Source organism: Equus caballus, chromosome 28 (assembly GCF_041296265.1).
Source record: "Equus caballus isolate H_3958 breed thoroughbred chromosome 28, TB-T2T, whole genome shotgun sequence".
In the NCBI taxonomy this organism is placed as follows: Eukaryota; Metazoa; Chordata; class Mammalia; order Perissodactyla; family Equidae; genus Equus; species Equus caballus.
Genome location: NC_091711.1, coordinates 45,071,732 through 45,097,571, shown reverse-complemented (window position 1 = coordinate 45,097,571; position 25,840 = coordinate 45,071,732). Strand labels below are relative to the sequence as shown.

The 25,840-nt window shown below is 57.0% G+C and overlaps 1 protein-coding gene across 9 annotated transcripts in view; it reads left to right on the top strand.

Annotated features, from left to right (window-relative positions):
- Nucleotides 1–25,840, top strand: part of SCUBE1 (signal peptide, CUB domain and EGF like domain containing 1) — a 136,579-nt gene that overhangs the window by 76,387 nt on the left and 34,352 nt on the right. For 6 of the 9 annotated variants that reach the window (XR_011433780.1, XM_023631757.2, XM_070254556.1 and 3 more), the window contains 3 exons: nucleotides 4,074–4,190; nucleotides 6,779–6,868; nucleotides 23,503–23,619. Coding sequence is in view for 7 of the 9 variants with exons in the window: in XM_023631757.2 (XP_023487525.1) it covers nucleotides 4,074–4,190; nucleotides 6,779–6,868; nucleotides 23,503–23,619 (324 nt within the window). In the remaining 2 variants the exon portion in view is untranslated. The remainder of the gene's footprint in view (nucleotides 1–4,073; nucleotides 4,191–6,778; nucleotides 6,869–23,502; nucleotides 23,620–25,840) is intronic. The other 3 variants (XR_011433781.1, XM_023631758.2, XM_070254555.1) reach the window with 1 other exon arrangement.

Here is a 25,840-nt window from a genome sequence, read left to right as displayed (position 1 = left end):
ATGTAGGGTCCCATGTGATAGCCCCGCCAGTGCTTATTGGAACCCCTTCCTTCCCCCAACCCCAGAGACTCATTGGCCCTGAGCTTAAGCTCTCTAGTGGGAATGCAGGGACTATGGGTTTCTTGATGGTCCAGGGCAGCCCTTGGTAACAGGATGGTATAAAGAAGAAAAGGAGCTTGGTTCTGCTGTGTCCCAGTCTGGGCTGTGCTGACTTTATTTCCAGGATCAAAGGTCAGAACTGTCAGTCTACCCCTGCAGGGCTCACTGTAAATGGTGATATCCTGGAAGATCTATGTTCAATGAGGCCTCTGGCCAAAGATACCACTTCAGGACCTGCTTGGAGGTCAGCCTGCGGGACTCGAGTGAAATGCACCTCTTCGCGTGGTCACCCAGCTCCCCAGGAGGAATGGGAGTCAGCAAACCAAGTAGGACAGGAGCCAAACACACTCAGCTAGTCCTCAGAAGCTTCAGACCCAGCGCAGCCTCCCAACAGCTGTGTAGGGAGATGAGGGATGTGGCCTCTGCCCAGTGCAGCCGGGATACGCAGATTGATGTAATGTTTGCCCTGTGTCTGCAAGGAGCTGAGGGAGGCTGGTGTGGGCACTGCCCATCTCTATCAGAGAAAGTGCTTCATGCCAGGCCCACTTTCTGATGCAGGAAATGGTTTGGAGGAGTCCAGTTCAACTCTCAATAGAGAAAATGGTCCCAACCCAGCTATTGAAACGGAAGACTGAGGCTGACCAGCTCTCATAAAGAAAATGGCCTTTCTTTCCATCCTTCATTCGCTGGAGACAGCTGGCCCTTGTTGGTCCACCTTCCTTAGTCATTGTGATTCAGTTGTCATCAGCTCTTCTTGGGGTAACTCGCCACACCTTTCCCAACTCATGACTTCTCAAACTGTCTCCAAGGCCTTGAGGGCTCACGTGTATCAGACGCAGTCCCTGTCTCCCAGGAGCTCCTGCTGCAGCCCCACTCATGATTTGTCCATTCCCCACAATGAAGACACTTCCTTCTGCCCGGGTATGGTCCAAGATGTAAACCAGCCTTCGTCTTTGCTCCTGGTCTTTCCTCTGGGATAGCAAAGAGAAACATGTATGCTGTCACCAAGGGCAGGACCAAACAGGGACAGTGCTGACCAAGAAATGCCCAGCCCCAGCCCCAGGACTCCAGCCAGGCCTCCTCTCCTCTATACCAGGAGGATTCCTTTAGCTCCAGAGAAACCTTCTGCCACCTGGCAACTTTCAGAACAGAAAATGATTAATTCCAGCTTTCCCAGTCCTCCCTGTTGGGAAGCTTCCTCAGGACAAAGGCCAAGGACAAGCATATGTGAAGTGGGCAGGCTCATTGACAGGCTCGGCCAGAAGGAAGATGCTTCCCTTTAGTCAGACTAGCTGATACCCGCTTTGGCCAAGCCCTGAGCTGGGTGCTGGGAAGAGGGCTTCAAGCCGTGCCATGGAACGTGGCTGGACTGACTGACTCGCCACCTGCTTCTTTAATTCTGTCTGGGACAAGTGCTACAAGGGGACAGTTTGTTCAGAGAGCATCTCCTGAGGGGCCAACACGGTCTGAGAGGTCAGCAACAGGCGGCGCTCCGTGAGTGGTAAGACACCCGGACAAAGAAGAGCTAAGCCTGGACGTTTGCTGGAGTGAGAAACAGCAGCCCCACCCTCCTCGCTAGGCGCTGGGTACTGCCAAGGCGTGCGGAGAGTCTGCTGCCAATCTTGGCCCGGCAGTGCTCCTGTGAAGGGCTTGCACAGATAACTGTCCGGCCAGTCAGCTCCGGTTCCTTCTGTGTGGTCAGTGTGCCGGGCTTAGTAGAACATTAGCCCTGAGACTTTCATTCTAACCTTTACGGGCACTGGAGGTGCAGGAAGTTCTGCATCTGGACTTGGGCTGGGAGCTGAGGCCTGGCCCTGCCAGCCGCCCTGGACCAGCGGGACCACAGGACTCTGCCCTAAAGTCTCTCATCCCTCCAGAGCCCAGGGCTAGTCCAGGGCCAGAGGAGGTTTCTCCATCCTTCTCTTGATCCTCCCAGAGCTTGGGGCTCAGATGTTTATTTCTGTTTCCACAGAGCCTACAAGCTGCAGGCTTTCCAGGTGCTGGCGTGCTCCGCCCTCGGGGGGCCGTGAGAGCACAAACACCTATGTGGAGGGAGTGAGGGACCCTGAGCATGGCCCTCCCTTGAGTTGCGTCAGACAGGTGTGTCCTCAGAGTCGCTTACAGGTGCAGCCAATCTCCTGGAACCCAGAGCTTTGGAAGAACTGTCTGGAACATTCTCACTACCTCCTCACCGGCTCCACCCCTGCCCACTCTGAAATGGGGCTTTTCTCAGTCTGGAAAGGCACGTGGCGGCCAGCCCAAGGCAGGGGTCTGCCTGGGTCTCTCCCCTCACCTGAGATCCATGCTAAGTGGCAGCCCCTGGAACCCTTGGCTTCCCTGGGGCCCTTCCCATTTCAGAGATGAGTGTGAACTCCCATCTGCCAGGCTCCCAGGAATGCTAAGAAAAGAGATGCTTCTGTGGAGAAGGGGCTGAGGGCTTTGTGCTCAAAGCCCCATTTGTGTTTCTTGAAGGAGTTCTGCAGGTCCTTGAAATTTCACCCTGGATGTTCAGGCCCTCCTTCGGACAGTCGTTAGCTCCCTGTGAAAGAGGCAGCCCGTTAGAGCCTCTGTCTGCCGAGGACGGCATCTGGGACACTGAGCAGGAACCATTCTCTTTATGTCCTTGCTCCTCAGCTGGCAGGGAGACTGCATGTATCCAGGCTGACAGGGCCACCGTCACTCCGCACAGTGCCCCTGGAGGCTCCGTGCTGCTCTCTGGGTGAAAGGAGACATTCCTGGGAAATGCAGCTGCGGAACTCAGTTCTGAAATGCTTGGAATCATTCACCAGGGAGTTGCCACCAAATGACTTCCCTCTGGTACAAGCCCTGCTCATGGGTCAACCTGCTAGAACATCATTAATTCAGACTCTGCCAATTTGGAATTCTCAGCCCCTCTGACTGTGGTTGCTCTGAGATTTATTTTTGCATATTGGATTGTTATTAAAGTTTTGCCAGGAAATCAAGAGAGTAGATAGAATTCTGGACAAAGGCTGTTATCCAAGAGGACGCCCTGTCCGCGAGGCCCTAGTGCGCCATTTGCATACAGATGACAGGCTCTCTGTTGTCTTACGGAGTAGAGCAGGGCCTGCGGTAACCCCTCCTGCAGAGATCGGGCATCTCCCTTAGGGATAGCCCTTGCCTGGAAAGTGATGACAGTGTCTTTCCTTTTAAATAAACTTGAACTTATCATTTTTCCTACTTCAGACTGGCTTCTTTTTGTTCAGCCCTATTTCAGCCGACCCAGGTTGCTGATGCTGCGAAACATCTTAAGATTCTGGGCTGACCGGCACCAGCTCCTCCAGGCCATAGGCATCACAAACTATGTAACATGCTGAAATAAAAGGTCATTTTCAAAACTGCTCCTCAGATGACATGAATTTGCATAAGTTCTGTCTGTTTGGACATGGCCTAGGGAGGATTAGGGCTTTGAAGGGATAGAGTTTGAGATGGCAGCTGGGACTTGGAGAGAATGGACATCCGTGGGGATGTCCTTCCTCACACCACAGGACGTCAGCAGAGGAAAGAAAGCTCTGCAAGAACTGAGGAAACGAGGGTCCCCTCTCACCACGGGCCCCCGCCCTCCCCTTACCTTACTGACTATACTGGGTATTAACAGACATTTGCTGCATCGAGACAGGCTATTTTAAAGTGTCTTTTGCAATCTAGGAAGGTTAAAATTGTCCAACTTATCCCTTTCTTCAACTAACGCCATCTGAGTCATCAGCTGTCTGCTTGAAGCCCAGATGACTCAAAGTCCATTCTCTTTCCCACCCCAGTTCACCTCTAGGGAGGGAGCAGTTCCACCCAAGACCTCGAGGGGCTGAAGTCTCGGGAGATGTGTGTCTAGTCACTGACTATCTTGTGCCCTCACTTCCCTCCCCCATCCCTTACAAGACACAACCAACACCAATAAGCTAATTGTTTTTGTTATCGTTCTGTTTATACACACGTATGTACACTTTGGGCCTAACTAGTAACCTGTAACTATGGAAACGGAGGCTGCCAGCACAGCTGTGAGGACACGGACACAGGCCCCATGTGTGGCTGCCACCAGAAGTACGCCCTCCACTCGGACGGCCGGACATGCATTGGTAAGTTGGCGCCCTTGCCGTGCACGAGCGCTCTTGTGCCACCCAGCCCACCGTGGGGTGTACCATGTGGCCTTGACATCAGCCAGCACCCCGCCGTGTCCCCGTTTCCAAGAAGGAAGCTTAAGGGAAACAGAATAGGAACGCCTTGCAGTACTAAAGGGGCTGGCAGGCATTCCCAAGGGAAACTTTCTGTGGAGACTTAGTCAGGGTCGCTCAGCCACCAGGACCAAGGGCCTCTGCTTTGTGTCACTGCAGGTTTGCTGTGTGTCTTGGTCCTTGGCGTCGGGGGTGGTTGCAGGCACGTGGTCCATAGCGGGGAGGAAGGTGTGTGTGCCTAAGGAGGGCTGCTTCTGTTCCTGAAGCACAGGTGTTTCCTCCCCTAATACGGAAACACAGTCAGATGCATTTAACCTGCCTAACGGCCCCATTCCTGACATGCGCTGCCCGCAGCAATCTGGAAAACCAGGAGCTTTCCTCAGAAAACTGCCTTCGGTCTTCGTTGTCTAGAACACCAGGGGACGTGGGCTGGTGTGGGTCCTGGGGGGCTCTGGGTTGTTAACTGCTTTCCATTCCTGAGCTAACGGGGTTCTCACCAGACTTCCTCTCCCTCCTGGAGTTCATTCTGCTCAGCGATGCCCTCTCCCGTCACCTCACCTGTTACATGGAGTCTCGATACCTCCTTCCTCCTGGTCCTTATTTCCAAGGGGAAGCTTGAATATTTGTGATTATCTCATGCTATACTCACGAGTAGGTTTTTTGCCCACTCAAAAATATAGGCAAATTTTTTAACTGAGAAAAAGAGGAATTTCAAAGTTGGTGCCCAGAGTTCATCCTCTTCTTTCTCTTTAATGCTGGAAAACTTTAGAAATCCACAGGTCAGTTATCATATTTATTAAAAAGAAAACAAAAGGCCCCATTTCTTATTATCAACTCAGAAGATATTTCTTGAGGGATTTTCAAGTAACAGAAAAGGGGTTGGCAAGCGAGCAAAGCCATGAGGCCCAGAGTTTGCTGCTGCGTCCTGTCCCCTGTGACTCTGCTCCCTCGTGTCCTGGGAGGCGGGCAGAGGCGCCTGGCGGGGCCCCAGCGGTCCCCTCCTGGTCCAGGGCTGTCATCCCAGCTGCTGCCTGCCTGGTTCTCCCTTCCTCTGTGTGGTCTCTCCTCTCAGACAGCCGTTTTTGGTTTCATTTTATCTCATTCCTCCTGCTTTTCTGGTGATGGTCCCTGATTGCCTGTCTTGTCTGATAACTGACGTTCATTAATTATTTTCAGAGCCAAAAGCCAAACCAAACCAAACAACCGAAAAAAAAATTCAAAGCAAAACCCGATCTCAGACCAGTGTCTCTATTGCAGCCTGATCCCATCTAGAACCTCCTGTCCCGCCTCTCTGCCTGTCTCCGCTGTCCTGATGGGGGCTCTCCCAGGCCCACCAGCCCCTTCCTGTCTTGTCTGCTGGGGTCCCCCTCAGTGTTTGCCTCTGCAGCCTCTGCCGGCCATGGGCCAGCGCAAACAGCTGCTGGGCCAGACCACCCCCCCCAGCCTCGTCTAACACATCTTGTCTTTGTCCACCTGACTCATCCTTCCTTGTTTTTTATCTTTTAGTGTCTGCTGCATGTGAAGGTCCCTGCTTGGCTCTACTTTCTAATGTAACTTCCCTCCCACCCCCCTGAGAATCCTTTCCCAGACCAGACCAGCTCCTGAGCTGTTGCTCCCTGCTGGCCAGGAGACCCTTCATCTGACTTTGCTCACTCCTCCTGAGGTTCCACACACCTCCCACGGAGCAAGATACACAACCAGCTAACCTCACGCACTCCTCCTCAAGAAGCTTCTTGGCGTGGCTTCGTGCCGAGCGGCCAGAACGCTCCCCAGCCTGCCTGGCCGTCTCCCTCTGCACGCTCCTCAACAGACTGACCCCTCTTTGCAACCCCTCGTTGAGCACTTGAATGTCTAGCTCTAGTCCTCTATAGACAAGCAGGCAACCAGCGCTGCCCAAATCGATCCCTGGTTTTTCTGTGTCTGTCTGATGGGTTCCACTGTTGTGTGTGTGCTTTTGTTCCTTCGTATGTTTGTTCTTAATTTGCATGAGTGTTTGACACACTGTCACGCCCTTGAGACAGGGCATTTGCCGTCCAGGCGCATCCATCACCGGACCTCGCAGCCCTGTCCCCTTGTCCTGTGCCTTGTCCTGTGCCTGCCTCTCCAGCTTGAGCCGGGGGTGTCTATAATGGCTTATGTCTTCCTGAGCACCAAGGTGGGGCTGTCTGCTTCTGTGGCCCTCTGCAGATGGTCCACTCTGACCTCAGCCGCCTCCTCTATTTGCTTGCAGATGGGCCCTGTGTCCCATCTGTGTCTTTTTGTGGTCATGCCCTTTTCTGCATCCCCCTCCCACCCTGCTGCCTCTTTGCTCTGCCCTGAACACGCCCACCTTGGAGGTTCCTGGGATTAGCCCCTTGGCGAGGACACCGCGCTGGCCCAGCATGCTGTGTTGGCTTTGTGTGCGCCACGCCGAGAGGCTGACTGTCTTGGGCCGCGGGAAGTGGGCTCTCATTAACCACCGGCTCCGTGTTTGTCCCTTACTTGTGTTTTAGAGAAGGATGAGGCTGCAATTGAGCGCTCTCAGTTCAATGCCACGTCAGTAGCTGATGTGGACAAGCGGGTGAAACGGCGGCTACTCATGGGTAACACTTTTCTTCCACTTCCTTTGTTGTTCTTGCACCTTTGTTCGTGTGTGTGTCTGTGTCTGTGTCTGTGTGTGTGTGTGTGGTGTGTCCTGGTTGTGGGACATCTGAGTTTGTATGTGCTGGTGTATCGGGCTGTGAGTGTGTGTGCTGGCATGTAGGGTGTGTGTCTGTATGTCCCTGTGTGTGCGGTCACACATGCCATGTGTGAGTGTGGGGGGCTGCACTCCAGATGTGAACTCACTTTTTCCTTTTTAAAGTTTTTACCCTTCATCAAACACATGTATTTCTTTGTGTATTTGTAGCAGAGAACCCAGAGCCATGTCAGGTGGCCTCTGCATGTGGCTGTAAACCTCCTCTGCTTGCGGGAACACCCACACTGGCAGTTAGGATCGCAGGATCAGCCCAGCAGCACTGAGACACAGAAGCAAAGGAGGGCCTCAGTGTAGAACAGGAATTCAGGTGGCACGTGCCTTGTCCGTCTCCACACCTAGGAGAAAAGCCACATCCAGGGAAAAAAAGCCACTTCTAGGTTGGGGCGTGGGGGTCTCAGGGACGTCCAATCCGCCCTGCTCACTTTATAGTTGGGAAGTCTGCTACCCAGAGTGGGGAAGCCTAGTTAAGGTCATCTCACGGGCCCAGGTGAAAGCAGGACTCACTCAGCCCCTTGTGGCCCCAAGGCTTCCCAACTCCATGAATGACCCTGGCCTGAGCTTGCTGGGCTACAGCCTTGGCCCACTTTTCCATGGTCCCTCCTTGGGCACCCGCTTGCTTTGGGTGGGTCTGTGTGAGGTTGGCTATGCTCTGAGCACTGTCCCTGGGCTGGATCTAGACTCTAGGAAGGTACGCCCAGAAACACCTGGTGCCACTCAGGGTGCCTCAGGAGGCCTGCTGGCATGGCTGAGCCTGGGCAGTGTGCAGAAAAAGGAAGGAGGAGGAGAAAATGTCTGCTCTGCACCTGCACTCAGGCTACAGAACAGAAAAGTAGGTCTGCTCCCTCACTCATTCATTCTTCTCTCCCTCAGTCGGCCCACAGTTCTGGGGTTGCTGGCCAAGGGTGGCGGCAACTGCCCAGGCCTCTGGAGTACCTCTGGAGTAGGGATGCCTGGGATTGTCACAGCCTTCTTTGTGGCATTCTAATAAGCTCGCACTTGGGAAGTGAGGGGCCAGGCAGTGCCTTTCCCCTGTCTCAGAGGAGGAAACTGAGGTTCATTGGGGTGCCCTGGCTTGCCCAAGGTTATACAATACCCTGTATAGCTGAGCTTAGCCCAGAGGTCGTGGCTGTGTGTACCGTCTTAACTGTCGGGGTCACAAGACCATGGAAGTCAGAGCCTGAACATCCCAGATAGGTCACCTAGCTTCGTGGTCCTCATATGGACCTCAAAGGAGCCCAGGCGTGGCCCCCTGCGTTCCCACCTTTCTGATTATAGAAATCCCCACCACACCCCCTTAGAGCCTGTCCTGGCCTACAGACAGAAGAGACCTCTCCTCCTCTGGTCTCCCTACAATACTTAGAACAGGGGACAAGAGCCAATAGCCAAGGCTCCACACCCAGAACTTGGTAACCATCCTCAGAGGCTTCTGTGAAAGGCACTATCTAGAGCACAGGTGAGCCCTCCCTCAGGAGCTCATAATTCTTAGTACCTGTCTCCTCTGAGAGCAGCCCGTGTGATACAGACTTAGGCCTTCAAGCCCTAACTAGTAGCCCCAGTGAGGCCTGGCTGCTCCCAGGCTGTATTAATATAGGCAAGGAATGGAGAACAAGGGAGATAACGATATCCGTCCTGTGCTGTGCTGGTCAGATCACACCTGGGGCGTTGCACTCAGAGCCCAGCCCCTGCATGGAGAGAGCAGCCTGGATGGTGAAGGGAATCAGAGTTGGGTCAGTGTCATTGGCCTGTGGGAGGGAGCACAGGCAGTTTATCCCACTGGATCCTGGGACCGATGGGCCGCTTGAGCCCTGTTTTAGGTCCTGGGAGGGGACGGGGGCAGATCAGGCAGAGGGGGAAGGGCCTCGTTCTTTGGCCCAGTAGCAGAAGAGGAAGGTGAGATGCTGGAGTTTCCCAGCAAGGTCAGACCCTGGGCCGCCCGGCTCCAGAGTCTGTGCCCTTGACTCCTGCGCTGGCCAGCTCCTCCTGAGAGAACCAGGACGAGCGACTGTTGTGAGAGAAGTCTGGGGTACCGGCATGCCCGGAATGATCTGATGAGAGCAGTGCCGTGTAGTCACGGGCAGGGTTCCGCCAGAGCAGGGGACACGTGCTACAGTCCCCTGGTGGCTGAGATGGCCTGGCCCATGTCTGTCAGCCGTGGGACGCCAGTTATCCCCTGTGTTGATGGGGCTTGTCAGGGTGGGCAGGAAAGGCCTGAGAGAGCGCCCCCTCTCCTCTCCAGAGGTGAGTGGCTGCAGGGCAGCCCTTCCAGCCCCGTGGAGTTCCATGAGCCGTGCGCATTGCCACTCTCCATGATGACCACACGTCGGCAATAGGCTGGCCCTAGGCTCGGGGTGAGACCCCTTCTCTTTCTCAGGGAGGGTAAGTGGCTTCGTGCTCCAGTTTACCTTCCCCCAAATGGAGGAGTAGTTAGGTGCCTTGTGCTATTATAGGCCATTTGACTCAGAATTATTTCAGAAATAGTTTGTGCCCAGACCACAAAGGGCACAGGTCCCTTAGACATCTGCCAGCAGCCTCACCTCTTAACACGGCCGCGAGCCAGGAACCAAGATGTATGAACTGAAACCTGGGCCCTCTTCCTCATTTGAGCCTCTCTGCTCCTCTCTTAGAACCTGCCTGCTCCTTGTTTACCCAAGAGCTGGTGTTTGGTTCCCGAGTTTGGAACCACGAGCACAAGCACTGACTGAAATCCTGCAGTGTCGCCCCCACTAATTATGGCACTGGCTGCTTTCCTGGGGCCCTGGGAGGCTCCAGCCCGGTTGGCACGGGGAGGTAGAGAAGGCTGTCTCTGTAAAGCACAGGGAGGACATGGGGCTCCGAGGGGTAAAGTGGTCACTCAGGCGCTCAAGGCCTGCAGTGGCTCAGGAGGCTGCAGTCGGGATTCTGGCTCCACAGAAGGGGACAGGGCCGCAGGGGTCAGGAGCGGAGCGCTGCAGGTGGTAGACACAGTTGTTGTCAGTCTAGAGTGTGGGTGGAATAACACCCTCCAGAGAGCTGGGGGGCTGGGTGCTCCGGAGCGCCTCAGCCTGGGGCCATTCGGGGCCAAGTGGCCCTGCCCCACCCTTGGGGTCTCAGTTGCAGCCAGTCATTGCTGTTTCTAATCACTGCAAGTCCCTGAGCACAAGGTGAGAACAGGCAGTTATGTTTCCTTTAAAGAAGCCTCAAAATATGTCATCAATTTTAGATCCCCATTAAAATCAGTTAAAATGTTTGGATTTAAGGGTTGGAGTGATCAGTTTCATTATCTGGCTGACATTCTTGTGTGAAACATCTGAGTACTAGGCTGAGTTTACCACAGGCCCCCCGGGCCCCCACTCGCAGCGCAACTGGAGAGACGCTGCGAGGCACCTGGCCCACCCCAGGTCTGAAGTCAGTTCCTCTCCCACAGGTATGCTTAGGGTAGATGCCATCTTCATTTCCTGCTGCTGCTGTTAACAAGTCACCACAGTATTGGTGCCTTAAAACAACATAAATGTATTATATTCTGTAGGTCAGAAATTTGACTTGAGATTCACTGGGCTAAAATCAAGGTGTCGGCAAAGGTTGCATTTTTTTCAGAGGCTCTAGGGGTGAATCCATTTCCTTGCCTTTTCCAGCTTCTAGAGGCGCCCACATTCCTCGGCTCGTGGCCCTTCATCCATCTTCAAAGCCAACAGCATATGTCTCTCTGTCCCTGCTTCTGTCACCACGTCTCTTTCTCTGACCCCCTTCTTCCACTTTTAAGGACCCTTCTGACCACACTGGACCCACCCAGATAATCCAGGATGCTCTCTCATCTCACAATCCTTAATTTGTCACATCTGCAAAGTTCCTTTTGCCACATAGGGTCACAGGGGATTAAGACCTGGACATTTTAGGGAGTTAGTCTGCTGAACACAGATGATTCAAACCTGGGCTGTGAGGAACCTCCCGGGTCATCCGGTTGCTGTGAACCCTACTGAGGCAGAGCCCACCTCTGCCCTCTTCACTGGCTTATCCCCTGGGCCACCAGTGTCATAGCACAGGGCAGAGGCTAGAAGTGTGGGATGTGCTGGACCCTGGACCAGACGGCACAGGAAGCCCCACTCCTGCCCTGCCTCCTTCAGGGGGGCTTCCAGCCTCTGCCGTCCCCTTAAGTCCCCCCAGCCGTGATCATCCCCTGCTTCCTCAGGGTCTCAGTGCACTGAGGCCACTCCCGCTGGCAGCCTGTTGCTCCTCACCATAAGTGACACCACTTTACAGTTTGCAGGGTGCTTTCCAGTCAGCCCTGTGCAGTGAGTCCTCCCACCGCCCTATCAGGCAGCTCTCCCCACTTACAGAGGAAGAAGTGAGGCCCTGAGAAGAGCAGAGGCGCACCCCAGGCCATGCAATCATGAGCCAAGTCCGGGCCACAGGCAGAGACCTGCGAAGCCCCAGTCCAGGGCCCTGAGGCAGGAGCAGGGCAGGCCTGAGGTCGGCACAGGGCTCAGATATGTAGCTCAGCAGCCATTCCAGGTGGACTCTTCCCTCCTGAAGGTGCTGGACAGCAGACTTGCAGCCAGCCCGTTCCAGGGGCCCCTGAGTTCAACAGAGCAGAGCTCCAGGCCCAGTGAGCACAGCAAGGGTTAACCCTTAGCCCCGGCTTCCTCTGGGCCTTGCACTGCTCCCCGCCTTCACTCACATCACAGCCACCCTGAGAGTGGCACTGAAGTGATTCCCATTTTACAGAGAGGAAACTGAGGCACAGAAGGATAGCTAGGAAGTTCTCTCCCTGCACTCCCACAGCTGGCACCTGCCCATCTCCCTGACCTCTCCTCCTCTGAGCCCAGGTTTCCCTTCGGGGAATGGGCATGCTCCCTTCTCCTGGCCAGGCTCAGAGGAGGTGGACGTGAGGAAAAGGAGGACGTGCTGTGATGTATGTGCCTGGGGCCTGGCACACAGGACAGGGCTCAGTAAGGGGAGCCGTTGGAGTTCTTGGAAGGGAGAAAGAGGGGCTGGGACCTGGAAGACCAGGAAGAACAGGGAGAATGGGGCGATTATAGTAATCGCTGACGTTTGGTGGCGCAGACTGAGCCCCATGCTGCCCCAGCCTCATTTAACCGCACAGCCATGCTGAGAGGCCCAGCCAGTGTCACGTCTCCTCTCACCACACACACTCCTTCTCCCCCAGCCCCCAGTTTCTCTGGCCACCCAGGGGCTGCCCACCTGCCGCCTCTTCTCTGCAGCCACCATCTCCAGGGGCCCTGGATCTCCCCTGATTTCACCAACCTGTGTCCCAGGCCACCTTCCCCCACCCCTAATTCCAGACTCACACATTCAGTCACCTCCTGGAAGCCACCCTCTGCCTGTCCCAGGCTTCCTGCCTCAGTGGGTCATGCCACCCACCACTCTTTACCCAGGTGCCATCTTGGACAGTTCTACCTGGCAAAGACTCATCCAGACCTAGCTGGACCTTCCTTGACACCCGCGGCCCACTGCTCTTCCCTGTTCCACCAGCACTCCATTTTGTCACAAGCCTGGGACCCCCTGACTGGGAGCAGAGACCAAGTCTTTGCCGCCTCTGATGGCCTCTTGGGGCACAGCTCAGGGCCTTGCCCAGAGCAAGAGAACAGGGAAGGCTGGTTGGCTCAGCATGAATCAGAGCTTCCTGGAGGAGATGCCTAGGGATGGGTGGGCCTCACTGCTCACTCTTCACGCAGGCAGGTATCCAGGTGTCCAGCTGGAAGAGAACGGGCAGGCCCTGGAGCCCAAATGAGCCTGGCAGTGGGAAGGGGCTCAGATAGATCTGAGGCGAGGGAGGTGTGACACGGGGCAGTTGTCCAGGCCCGGCGCTCAGCAGGAGGCCCGGCCAGAGGGAGAGGGTAGATGGACCTTGGGGCCTGGGCAGACACAGGCCTCCCTGCCCACAGGGCTGAGCTCCAGGCACTGGGCTCTCGTTCAGGAAGAACCAGCATGTTTAGGTTTTACCCTGTCTCTGAAATGGTCCCAACTGTGACTGGGCTCTGGTCTGCTGGGGCCCCTGGCTAAGGCCCTGAGCTCCTGCCCTCAGTCAGTCACACACACACACACATAGCAGGCTGGTAGAAGGAGGTGGGTCATGCTGACTCAGCTGTGTTGTGGGGTAGAGTATGGGTGGAGGCAGGGTGCCAGGCAGACCTTATTAGAGAAAAGTAGAGGGCCAGGACATTGGCTGGCCCCAGATTGAGAAACTGAGGCTTAGAGAGGCTATGACCCACCCACAGCCACCCTATGCTTTGGGCAGAACCAGGGTTCCTGATGCCTGGGCCCTCACACTTTTGGGGACCAAGCCTGGCTGGAGAGAGTAGTCTAGCACCTGCCCTGAGAGGGCCCAGAACACTCACCTGTAAGTCGCTTGACTTCCTTTGGAGCCTGAGGCCTGTAGCTTTCCCCTCTCTCTGGGCCTTGGGTGAAATTTGAGCCTGATTTCAGCCAGTCTGTAGGCCTGTCTCATAAAGTGTAAATGCCATGGGAGACTTCACCTCCATGGGCACAGCTCACAAAGGGCATGCTTCTGAATGCCACTTTCTTAGCCTCCAGAAGTGAGGGTAGGGGCGAGGACAGGGTACTGGGAACTGGGGACGTGCTCTGCTCCCTTAGAGACCTGTCAGCGTGGGCACGCCCTCCCCAGGCTCTGAGGGTGGGTTCTGTGACGTAGGACTACCGATGGGGAGGAGGTTCCTGCTAATGTGAGCAGTGGGGTCAGAGAGACCTACCAGGAAGTACGGGCTGAAGCCCAGCTGTTGGGTTTAGAGAACTTGCAGTGGACCACGGTTTAGGAGGGTGCATCCAGCAGAGCCCAGTGGGCTGAAGCTGGGGCAGCACGGATAGGAGGGTGACAATGCAGCTGCAGGCCAGAGGGCTGGGGGAGCACAGAACGGTGTTACAGAGAGGTGATGTGGCCAGACAGGCCTGTGGGGATGACCCCTACGACCTGGAGGGAGACAGTGCCCTCGTGGTCTCCTGGTAGAGCTGGCCCGGCCAGGGAGGTGAGGGGAATAGCTAGAGTTGCGCGGCTCTTCAGAGGCAGGTGTTTGGGGCTTCCCTGGGTCGGGGGGAGGGTATCCACATTTGGACCAAGGGGCTGGGCATGGGGGTCAGTGAATGGCACATTGGGACCTGGCCTCCCCTGCCATTTGCCCCTGGATGGCCTTGGTAAACCCCTTCCCCTCTCAGGGCTGTAAAGTAGAAAAGCAATTCCTAGTCCATCAGCCTCTGGGGTCTGTGAGAAGGACCTGCTGGGACGGTGACACCTGGGCAAGTGCTTCATCAGAGTGACTTGTAGAAGCATCAAAGGGTGATTCCCAGGGGTTTGCCCAGTTCTCAGGTTTTGTGTAGAATGCCACCTGGTTTGTGGCAGGGCCCTCCCAAGTCTCCCCGTGACTCAACATCCCCAAACCTGCACCAACTTCCAGGGCCCGGGCAACTCCCACATGGTCAGCCCCTACCCTGCAGCAAAGCAGAAGCTTCCCCCGTGCTACGGCAGCTTTTCCACCTAGATGGGGCATACTCAGGGGGGATGGGGGGAATGAGCCCCACAGATAGAAGGTGGCCCTGCCCCACTGCTCCTCACACTCTGCCCCGTCCTGCTGGGGGCTGGGCACCCTTGACCCAGACATGCTCGTTCTGGGCCCCTACCTCATCTAAGGGACCATGTTCCCCAGCCCCTCCCTGCCCCCAGCCCCTTCCCTGCCTCCAGCCCCTCCCTGCCCCCAGCCCCTCCCTGCCCCCAGCCCCTCCCTGTCCTGCCTCAACGTTTTCCTAGTTTTCTTGGCCTGTCAAGATTTGGTCCTAGTGGGTCCCAAAGCCCTTCAGAATGTGACCTCATTGCCCCCTGCCTCCTAATCACCCCTCTCGTATGCCCACTTTCTGATGTGCTTGCTGGTCCTGGCTGGCCCTGGAGTGATAACACTGATTGTCTGCTGTAGCCACAAATGTAAGGCACCCCAAAGAGCCCAGCGCATCTTTTTTTCACCATACTGGCTTTTTTTCAACTGTTCTCTTTGGAAGAGCCCCAGTGTATAGAAACAGATGAAACTGGCGCTTTTCGGTCACCCTGCCCACTGGTTCCCTCTCCCCTCACCCACCTGGGAGGCCATGGCCCACTCCTCCTTGCTGCCCATGCCTTGAGGCCATCCTCGCCTCCCTCAGGGCTTCTGTCTACCTGGCTCCAACCCAGGGCAGGCCAGGTGGTGGCTACAGACCCAGTGCGAGCAGCTGAGTGTGATCGCAGAGGAGCCAGAGCTCAGGGCCTCCTGCAGTGAGATGTCCTGGTCTGTCCCAAGGAAGCCAGGCCGCTTCTACGTTGCTCTGCTGGGCTGGGTCTTGGGATCCAGGATCTTTATTCTTAGAGCAGGGGCACTTGGGTGGAATTTTAACAGTGACTTCTCTTTCCGGTTTTGGTAACAGTTCTCTTTCCTGCCTCTCCAGCTCTGGGTTCCATTCCTCTGTCATCTCACCAGAGTCACCTCACATCTCTGAGCCTCAGTTTTCTGTTTTGCAAAAAGGGCATTGTAGCCTATACTCTGAAGCAGCTTAGATGCGGTGCTTGACGTGCGGCCCCTGGCCATGTGTATGCAGGAGGCAAGGGCTCCATGATATTCCATTCCTTCCATCTTCTCCTTCCCCTGGCGCTAGCCTTTTACCAGGGCACTCAGAATACCAGTGAGGAATACCGCCTTGATGGCAAGTCCCAGGCAGTGAGGCGAGAAGCCAGGGGCCTGCCTGACCTTGGTCAGGTCGTAGGTGGGCTGATGCTGTAAGAGAGAGAACCAGCAGGGTAAAGCAGCACCTTTCAGAGGCTGGCCAGGTACTGCAATCTGGACTCCTCCAGGAGGCCCGACCAGCTCACAGGCCAGAGAGAGACAGGGCAGTCACGATTTTAGCCACCCCAGCCCTGGCCCCGGCTCCAGGAAGCCACGGAGGGGTGCACCAGTGCTGAGGGTCCCCACTGAAGCGCAGAGGTCTGTGCACAGGCGGTAAGCCCTGCCTCCCTCAGCCCGAGGCTGTCATCCAACCTGTCCTTCACTGACTCCCCAGGGCAGCCATCAGGAATCTGCAACAAGGCTGCCCCTCTGTTGAACAGCCTCTGGGCTAAGTCTTTGTGTCCCTAGACATATTTAGTATTGCCAGCGACCTGCAAGGGTGCCGTTCAGTGTTACAGATGAGGAAACTGAGGCTCAGAGAGGTAGTGGCTGGCCCACCATCACACCATCCTGCTCTTGCCACTGCACCACACCACACTCCCTCCTGGGGAACGTGGGCAGGTGACGGTCCTGGCCTGTGAGTGTTTGGAGAGCGTTATCTGCTGTTGATGGGTGTTCTGGGGAGAAGGATCTGACCCCTAAACCTTCCTGGTTGCACATGGCTAGAGGGGCAGCATAGTGCCAGGGAAGGGTCACCAGCCCACCGAGCAGGCCTCCTGAGCCTTCTGTAGAACAGGCATAATGATCTTGCCCTCTCCTCCTGAGGACTGCCTCAGACGAGAGGCTGCGTGCAAGCTCCCTTTGGCTGCCCTCAGCCCCCTCCACTTCACAGGCAGAGTAAAGGCAGGAGTCAGAGGCCACCGTCGCTGCTCCTGACACCTGCTTTCATGTAAAACTTCAGTTGTCCGTCTGGGTAGACAGGCCGTTCAAGATCCCTCAAACCAAACAAGGAAACCTGCCCAAGGGCTGCTCCTCTTACTCCTGGGGGGGGGCCTCTTCTCTGCCCTCGACCCCTGCCCCCCGTGGCTGCAAACTGCAGGGCACCTGCCCTTAGGTCCAGGAGGGTTCTGCTCTGGGCCCTGCTGTGAAAATCCCGCCCACCAGACAGGCCTGTGAGAGGCTGTGGCCCTGAGATCCTAAACCTGCCTGGCACCTCTGGAAGACAGTCCCCTGAGGAAAACTTAGCTCACAGCAAACTCCCCGGAGCACGGCCGAGTTTCTGGGCGGAGGGAGCCTGCACGATCATCTGGCACTGCAGGCCTGTTCCTTCCACACGGCTGGGCCGGAGTCAGCTGAGGGTCCAAGCGGGCCTCACAGTCGCCCAGCTGTGTGCTATAAAGGCAGAGGCCAGGATCCACTGAGGCTGCCTCAAGGCCGAGCTGGCCCTTTGAGGAACTTGGGCGGAAGGGGTCCACTGGCCTCAGACATGCCTGAGAGCAGTGCTGGCTGCCAAGCGGGGCCTTCCAAGGTCTCCTTTCCCACTTGCCCTCTGACCCAGGCTTGGGGCTGCAGCCCTGGACTCTTCAACCACTCTGCCCCCAGCTGCACTGACTCCCTTCCCCCACAGTCCCTCCACACCCACTGTCACCATCACATCAGCCACCAGCAGGTCCACTCAGAGGACCGGGCACCCCTGGGGCACGTTCATCCAGCACCCCACCCTAGTGGCGCGTCTCTACCTGCAAGTAAGAGCCACCCTCCACAGGCTGCTCTCAGGAGTGGACATCTGCCCAGCCAAGGCAGAGCAGGGGGTTCTGGGCAGAGGTGGAGAGGCAGGGACTCAGAGGAAGTGTGGGAGGGAACAAGGCAATGACTTCAGCCAGCGGGGATGAGCCCCAACTCCCCACTCCCTGCTGAGTGGCTGGGGAAGCCGCTTCTCCTGTCTCGGCCTGACTCTCCTCGCTTGCCAAAGGGACTTCGTGAAGAAGACCAACCTCACTGTGCCATGCCAGGCCATGAGGCACACGGGCCTGCTGACAGTGCTCATGATGGGCCACAGGGTGACCCAGAGGTCGTTGGGGCCAGCACATGGAGAAAGGGCAGTGAGGAAGACTAGGACCACTGTGTAAGGGCTTTGCCAGGGAGCATGGCTCTTATCCCGAAGTGATGGGAGCCATGGGAGGCTCAGGAATCAGCTGAGGGAAGAGGATCGGAGGTCAGAGATTCCACAGCTGGGCCAGGCGAACCGGTGGCTAACCGCTGTTCACAGCTGGCTTCAGGTGATCCTAGTGGCAGGTAGACAGGTTGACCAGCCCTGACTGAGGCCTAGACAACTGGCTGAAAGGGCTTTGGGCTGCCCCCACTACCAGGGTGAGGACTTCATGGGACAGGGCAGATGTCTGGGTTGGCAGGGTCTCTGTGGGTCACTGGGCCTCTAGGGGTGGGACCATTCACCTGTACTATTGACAAGCCTCAGTGATTCCCGGGCACACCACAGGTGTGAGAGGAAAAACCACAGCCCAGAGAGGGGAGGATCCTTCGCCCAGAGTCCCACAGCACTTTGGGAGCTGTGTGTGGCACTCAGGCCTCTGGACCCACGTGCAGGTGTCATCAGAGGTGCTACCGTGGCCCCACTCCGTTGTACAGCATGCAGTGCTGCTCACTGACACTCTCCCCAGCCCCAGATGCCCTCCTGCCCTCTCAGCCAGGTGAAGCCCACTCGCGCTTCAGTCCAGCCCACCTCAGTTCCCACCTCGCCCTCCCAGTGCCCGTGACTCTGGCTGTTGCTGGTAGATTCAGAGGTCCTCTGTACTGCCAGGTTCGTCTCAGGAGTCCTCCCCCTACCAGGCTTGGCTGGGGGCCGGGGCTCAGTCACTCCACTTTATCTCCTTCCTCACGGGGCCTCCAGAGTCTTGTTCTTTCATCCAGTCATTCCACAGAAATTGGGCCCCTCCACTGTGCCAGTCCTGTGCTGGGCACTGGACTCCTGACAGCAGGCACCCAGGATCACCCTGAGACAGCTCTGCCTGGAAAGTAAGTGGTCATTTGGAGAGACCACCAGACAAATGAAAGCCCAGGGCCTGAGAGAGGCAACAGGGCTGAGGGGAGTTCCCAACTCAGACATCCTGAGTCATGAGGGACGCATGAGGCTGGGCCGCAGGAACCAGCCTGTGGACCCTGTGGAGCCCACGCCTAGGTGTGATGGGACAAGGGGTGGGAGGCAGGCCCAGATCCCTGTGAGAAGGGCAAGGCCAGGCCCTGTTCTGTCTCCGGTAAACCATTAACCCCTGAGGCCTGGGTCAGCGTCAGCTTTGTCTCTAACTCCTCTCGCATGGCCACCCAGCACCAAGGAGTCGTTCCAAACTGTTGGTTGGACAGAGGAGCGAACCCATCTGCTGCCCCGCTAGGCTGAGGCCTCCACAAGAGCAGACGCTGTCCAAGGCAGGTCTGCCCAGCGCAGAGCAGGAGCTCAGAAAACAATTGTCACATGAATCCACACCTGACTTTGGGTGCTAAGACTCCACCTTCAGAGGTTCTAAGATATGGCACCAAGAGTGAGCGTGGGGTCACAGTTATGACAGTTTACAAAGCACTGTCATGTCCACGTTTTGTCTGGGCCTTGCAAGAACTACGTGGTAAATATTACCATGTCCACATTGAACATGAGGAAACTCAGACTCCGAGAAGTGAAGGGACTTGCCTGAGCTCACAGGGCCAGCGGATGGAGCCATTTTCTGACTCTGTAGCTCATGTTGTGTCCACTGCTGTGACTGAGACGGTCCTTCATGGGCCTCGCCAGACTCTGCCCCAGACCCAGGGTGGTGCAAGCAGGCAGCACCAGCTCAAAGGGCCTACTGCCATCCGAGCCCTGTCTCTCTGTCCAAGCCCTAGCTGGGCTGCACAGCAGGTCCAGTGGAATGGCTGGCCTCCCCTGCTCAGCTTCTGCTCCGCCTCTGTGTGGCCAGTGCCTCTCACAGGGCCTGGCCCAAGGCAGGAATCCCAGAGGGAAAGACCAAAGACTGGCCCTTTAACACATCTAGGGTTTTCCCACCCGCTGAAAGGCGTTCACTCCTGGCCCCTTCTACTTTAGAGCCCCCAGCCTGAGGGGTAAGAGTTCTCCGCACTCCCTGAGTGAGGAGGCTGGGCACAGTGGGCGCACACCTCTGCTTCCTCAGGCCACCAGCTCTGCTGCCCCACTGAAACCGCCCCTGTGGCTCCCTTTTGAAGGCCTGGCTCTCTGGCCTGGTCTGGCTCACTCATCAGCCTGGAGTCTCATAGTCTTGGGTTCAAATACTGGCTCTTCCCAACAGCTGTGTGACCCAAGACATAGGGCCAGCTTCACAGGTGCGTGGTCAAGGAAGAGGAGACGGCTGTCTGGTTTCTGAATCTGAGACAGTGGTGGCCTAATACCAGGCCTGGGTGGCCTTTGGTCTTGGGGCACAGAGAGGTGAGGCTGCTCTTTGAGGCACTCGGAGACAGGGCCAGGGCCGGTGACCCAGGTTGACTACCATCCAAGGCCAGGAGCCCCCTCAGCAGCACCCAGTAGCCTTTGCTTGGAAACTCCCAGGGACAAAGCTCCCAGTCCCCCCAGGCCAGCTTGTCCTGTAATTGTAGACTTCAGTCCCTAACCCCAGCGTAGCCCAGAGGACTGAGTAGACTTCATTGTCTCCCTTTCCATGTGTATCACACTGTACTGTGCACCTCTGCTAATGTCACAACCATGCGCCCAAGGTGGGTGCGGCAGAAACAACCAAGCTGTGCTGTAGCAGGGGTGCTGCAGGCCCAGGCAGGCACAAGGCCCCTGCCCAAGGCCTCCAGTGAGGACAGGCTGATTGCTGGTTGCTCACTCCAGCATAGGGCCTGGAAGAGAAGGCCCTCAGTGAATGTTGGCTCTCAGCATTATCACGAGCCTGGAGGCACTGGCTACCCAGAGTGAGGCAGTGGTCTGGAGGAGAGGGACCTTTGGGAGGCTGCGAAGGTCACATAGGAGGACACTGGAGGCCTGACACAGAAAGGCAGCAGTAAGAACAGGGCCTGAATCAGATGTTAATGAGGTAGCAGGACCAGGCCCTGAGCCACAGGGGAGGTGGGGCAGGGGGCCCCCTAGGATGCTGCCCTAGCGTTCACAGCATCAGGGAGGGGTGGAAGAGGAGCCATGGGAGGAGCTAGAGAGTTGAGTGCGTGCTTGGCTGTAGGGCCTGGGGCTGGGGCTGCCTGGACATGGAGATTTGATGTGGGTGCCACCAGCTCTGCCACTTACCAGCCGCACGGCGCTGGGCAGATTCCAATCACTTGCATCAGTTGCTCGTCAGGGAGGTGGAGGGTGCAGGAGCTGTCTCACAGAGCTGCTGTGAGTGTGGGAGGCATGAGGCTTGGATGGCTGAGTGGGGCCTGGCACAAGTGACCTGCTGCAACAAGGAGCTGGAGTGGTCAGCACCCAAGAACAGCCCACAGGCCCCTTCCCAGGGGCCCAGAGCCCCTCACTCAAAACCTGAAGTTTAGGCAGCAAACACTGTCTGGGGCGACACGGGAGACTGAAAGTGTGCACAGCGCAGGGGAGAGGACTGCACTGAAGGTCCAGAGAGCGAGTGGCTGTCCAGGCTTGACCCCAGTGGGCAAGAGGAGCCCACCAGGGCCTCCAGAGACAGGAAGGGCCTACAAGACCCTTGGAGCCTGCCTGGCCAGGACCATTTCTCAGGGACACAGCCCCCAGGGCCCAAGCCACACCCCCACCACAGGAAGGCCCAGTGGTCATCCTGCTGTCACCAAGTAATGCCACCCAGCTGTGCCCAAGCTGAGCTCTCAGTGCCTGCTGCTGCCCCCTCCTCCCGAGTGTCCCCCTCCTGCCTCTCCAAGGCCTGAGCCTAATTACCTGCACCTGGGAAGCAGGCGCACTCTCTGCCCCGCTCTCCAGAGAGGGGCTCTCCCGCATGAAAGGGTGCAGAGGCGCTTGGGGGTGTACATTGACTCTTTGATTTAGGGGTGGGAGGCAGGATTTCCCTCTCTGACTGTAACCTCAGAAGAGGAAACGAACATTGGCTGAGCAACTACGTATGCCAGGCCCCGGGCCAGGCGCTATTGAATGGGGCATGCGCTTGATCCTCCCCTGCACCCCGGGAGGGAGGGCTTGTCATCCTCATCCACCAGGTGCAGGTGCTGAGGTCAAGCCCCAAGGGGTGGCCTGCCTGGGTCACTCGTGGGTGACAGAGCCAGCATTCACACGCTGGCCAGCCCACTTCCACTGCCCCAGTAGACGGTCCTGTGGGGAGACGAGCAAGCATGAGCAGGCCATGTGCCAGTCAGAGTGTGGCTGGTGCTAACAGAGAGGCCACCTGCGTGAGTACAGGGCAGGGCAGGGGCCTTCTTTCCCATCTGGGGCTGGGGAGGCTCCTTGTGGAGGTGGTCTTTGAGCTGGGCCTTGAACCATGAGCAGGCAGGAGACCTCAAAGCCACTGGACCAGCACACAGAAAGTCAGGGGCCTCCCAGAAGTTGCCCACACCCAGCTGGGGGCTAACATTCATGGAGACGCACTGAAAGGCAGGCGGGAAGAGTAGGGGGCCAGGAGACTCGTCTAGCAGCGGTAGTTACGGCTCCGCCCGTCATGGTGCAGACATCAGCCTTGAGGAGAAGGGCCGGTCAGGACACCCACCACGGCTGCCCCACAGAATCGCAGATGCGCACTCACACACACCCCTACAAGTTGAAGTTCAAAGGAAAGGCATCGTGACTTTGGTCTAATTAGCAGCAAGGACACCTGGCAAGTGGGGGTATGTGTTCATTTAGTCATCACTCCTACGTCATCCCCATGCTCTTCCCAGAGAGAACCAAAGACAGCTTGCAGGAAAGCAGACACCACAGAGGACAGAGTGAATAAACCTGTTAGGGAGAACCTTCACAGGAAAGGCCCACCAGGGCCAGGCACCAGGGGAAGCCAGGCAGGCAGGCAGGGGTTTCAGGTTATAAAATATGGGGCCCTTGGCTCTTGGCTTCCTAGCAGCAAAGACAAGAGGGAATTCCACTCAGGCACTGTTCCCACAAGATCAAAGCACGCCAGATGCTCAGGAAGAAAGCGGGGGTGAAAGGCTCAGGGCCCGAGAACTGGCTCCTCCGTGTGCGGGCCACCTGCGCCCTGGTGACCCGGCTCTGCCATCCCCTTCTCCAGGCCTGGGAAGGCTCACTCTCACCACACGACGGGGTCGGCGACCTCGGTTAGGCCCAGCCACTCCAGCCCCTTTGAATTTGCAAAAGCAAAAAAAAGCAGCAGACAAGCTTCAAGTGGACAAAAGCCAGCCGCCTTTGGCTTCTCGTTCGGTGAGAACAGATGTCAGGCTGAGAGCCTCATCAAGGTGATGGATGGTGTGCGGGCTTGGGAGCCTCTCCCGCCACTCCACGGCCAGGGCCAGCAGCCAGTCCATGCTGAGATGAGTTTGCGAGTCCCAGTAACCACAAGTCTGGGTTTGGAGTCTGAGTCCAGGCAGGACATGGGTTTAGGAATCTCCCTGGGCAGTTAAATACCAGCCAGGCCGATCTCAGCCCTGGCCCCAAATAGTGGTGTTGACCCTGTTGCTGGTAACTGTCACACAAGAATAGCCCTTGTAGTTTGCAAACAGTTTTCCCATCCATCATCATCACAGTGGATCCTCAACAGCAACCCCACAGGAATGGTGTCCACCCATTTTACAGATGGGGAGCCTGAGGCTCAGAGAAGCCCCCCCAGCTAGAGGGTATCAGATCCAGAACTCAAACTCAGGTCTCCTGTCTCAGGAGATCCCCCCATGGATGGGGAAAGGTGGTGGCTTCTGTCCAAGGACACTGAGCATCTTTGTCTCTTTCCCTCCTCAGAGACGTGTGCGGTAAATAACGGAGGCTGCGACCGGACATGCAAGGACACAGCCACGGGCGTGCGATGCAGCTGCCCGGTTGGATTCACACTGCAGCCTGATGGGAAGACATGCAAAGGTCAGCGCGGAGCCTTGTGGGCTCGTGCCCACCTCCACTGGCTTGGCCCAAGGCGGGGCGGGCAGGAGCAGAGACTGCGTGATTGGGCCAAGGGAGACCACAGGGGTCCAGATGGTTGGCAGTCACCAGCATTTCTGTTGGGAGGCCAAGAAGAGGGAGAGTCAGCACCAGTGCCTCCGAGCCAGGTTCAAGAGACCACAGGCTCCACCATATATGGATAGGTTCCTGGGCGAAAAATGGAGTTCAGATAGCAAAGGATTTGGTTGCACGCTGGGTTAAACAACTGGGGGACTCACCATGGGACTGTCTAGGCCTCCGTGAGCCACCACGGCTCCCCAAGGGGGGGTGGCCCGTCTCCTCACCGTCACCCTGGTTGTCACGTCAGGCCAGCTGGGGCCACAGCATGGCACAGGGCAGCTTGGGAATGCAGGTCTGCTGGTACCAGGATACGACTGTCTTCTGGTCACTGGTAGAAAAATAAGGACCCTATGTGTCTTTGTCACTTGTCACTGGAGGAGTGAAGTTAGGGGGATCTAAGGAGGCAGAAGAACCTCTGTTTGCAACTAGAAAATGAGGAACTGGGGGGACCTGAGGGTCCTTGCACTTGAGGGAGATGCAGGAACAGCCAGTCTGCCTGCTGCCGGAAGTGACAGAAGGTGGAGCGTTCTCCTCCTGCTTGCTCCCTGACTCTCCCACAGAGCCTCCCAGTGCCTCTTGGGGTGCTCGGCAGCGTTGGGGATCCCTCAGGAAAGAAGCAGCAAGGGGGGCTAGAGTTGAGAGCTGGCAGAGCACTGGAGTCTGGAGAGGCCTGTGGTGTTCCGGAACCTTCGGCAGCCGTGGCCCTTGGGCAGGAAGTCAGGCCCAAACCTCAAAGATCCCCTGCGAAGGAGTGAGGGGCAGCCTCCAGACCGGCCCTCCATAGCCTTGCTGCCATGGCCGGCCTCCTTCCACGCCCATCCCGTGCTGGGCAGCGGGGCGGGGCTGGAAGGCGGCATGGGAGGGGGAGGAGCCAGAACCTCCCAAGTCCAGGGAGTATTGACGGTAGAGGCTTAGGGTGATTTTAAATAGTCCGCGGTGGGCTTTTTTTCAGCCTGTAAAAATAGATAGCATATGACTTCTCCTCCCTGGCCGCTTTGCTGGGAAGAGCCCAGGGATTCTTGACAGAAATAACAGTTCTTCCGCTTGTTTATTTGAAAATAAGGCCCTTCTGTAGCCCCCGCTCGGCCCACTCAGAGCCAAGATGCGTTCTAGGCAGGCGGGTGGTATCTGAGGCCTCGCCACGTGGACCCCATGCCAGGAGGAGCAGCCAAGGGTCCACCGCAGTCCCGGCTGTCCTCAGCCCAGCAGTGTCACAGCAGGCCTGGCCACTTGCCCTTGGATGCAAGACAGAAGAGGGTAGAATCAGGCCACTCTCCTCCCCTCCGAGGCACAGCACTGACCCAGGACCAAGGGCAGGGCATGGTCTAAATCCTGAGGTGAGGCCAGGAGCTTGCCACTGGGAGCTGACCTGTCTGGGTCAGAAAGGGGCCTTGGCAGTCACATGACCCAAGAGGAGCACCTTAGAGGTCTCTGACTGCCGTCCCCCTGCCCATCCCTTGGTGGCGTGGGCCAGGGGGTTGCAGTGGAGGTGGAGAAAAGCAGTCTGGATGTTGCCATAGATGTTAGAATGTAAGGATCATAGGACTAGTCTAGAACTGCGTAATATGAACGTCATAATGTCGTTTCTGGGGGAGGGGGAAGTGTTAGGGGCGCTGTCCACATGGCCCCGAGCCCATGGGTCAGAGCCCTCGCACCGTGTTTCTCTTGAAGCAGTCAGGCCCTTGACCAGGCCTGCCCCTTGCCTTTGGCCAGACCTCCTCACCCTACTGCCCAGCAGTCACGACGGCGTCATGTTCACTCAGGGACCAGCTGGGTTTTCTGGGCTTCTCCTCTGGGCAGGTGCTGGGGAGATGGAATGAGACAGACACTCCCTGTCCCTGGGGATCTTCCATCAAGTGCAGAAGACAGATTTTCATGTTTTAAAATCACTGAGATAAATGTACCACAAGCTCCTTGGTGCCGGATAGCAGTACAGGTGACAGGAGCGTGAGGACCAGGGCCTGGCTGGGCTGGGTTGGGGGGCTCAGGCAGGGCAGAGGTAGAGGGCTTAATCAGGGCAGCATGGTCAGCAGCACATGGCTGCTGTGCAGAGGCCTGGGCTTCAAGGACCCACAGGCAGCCA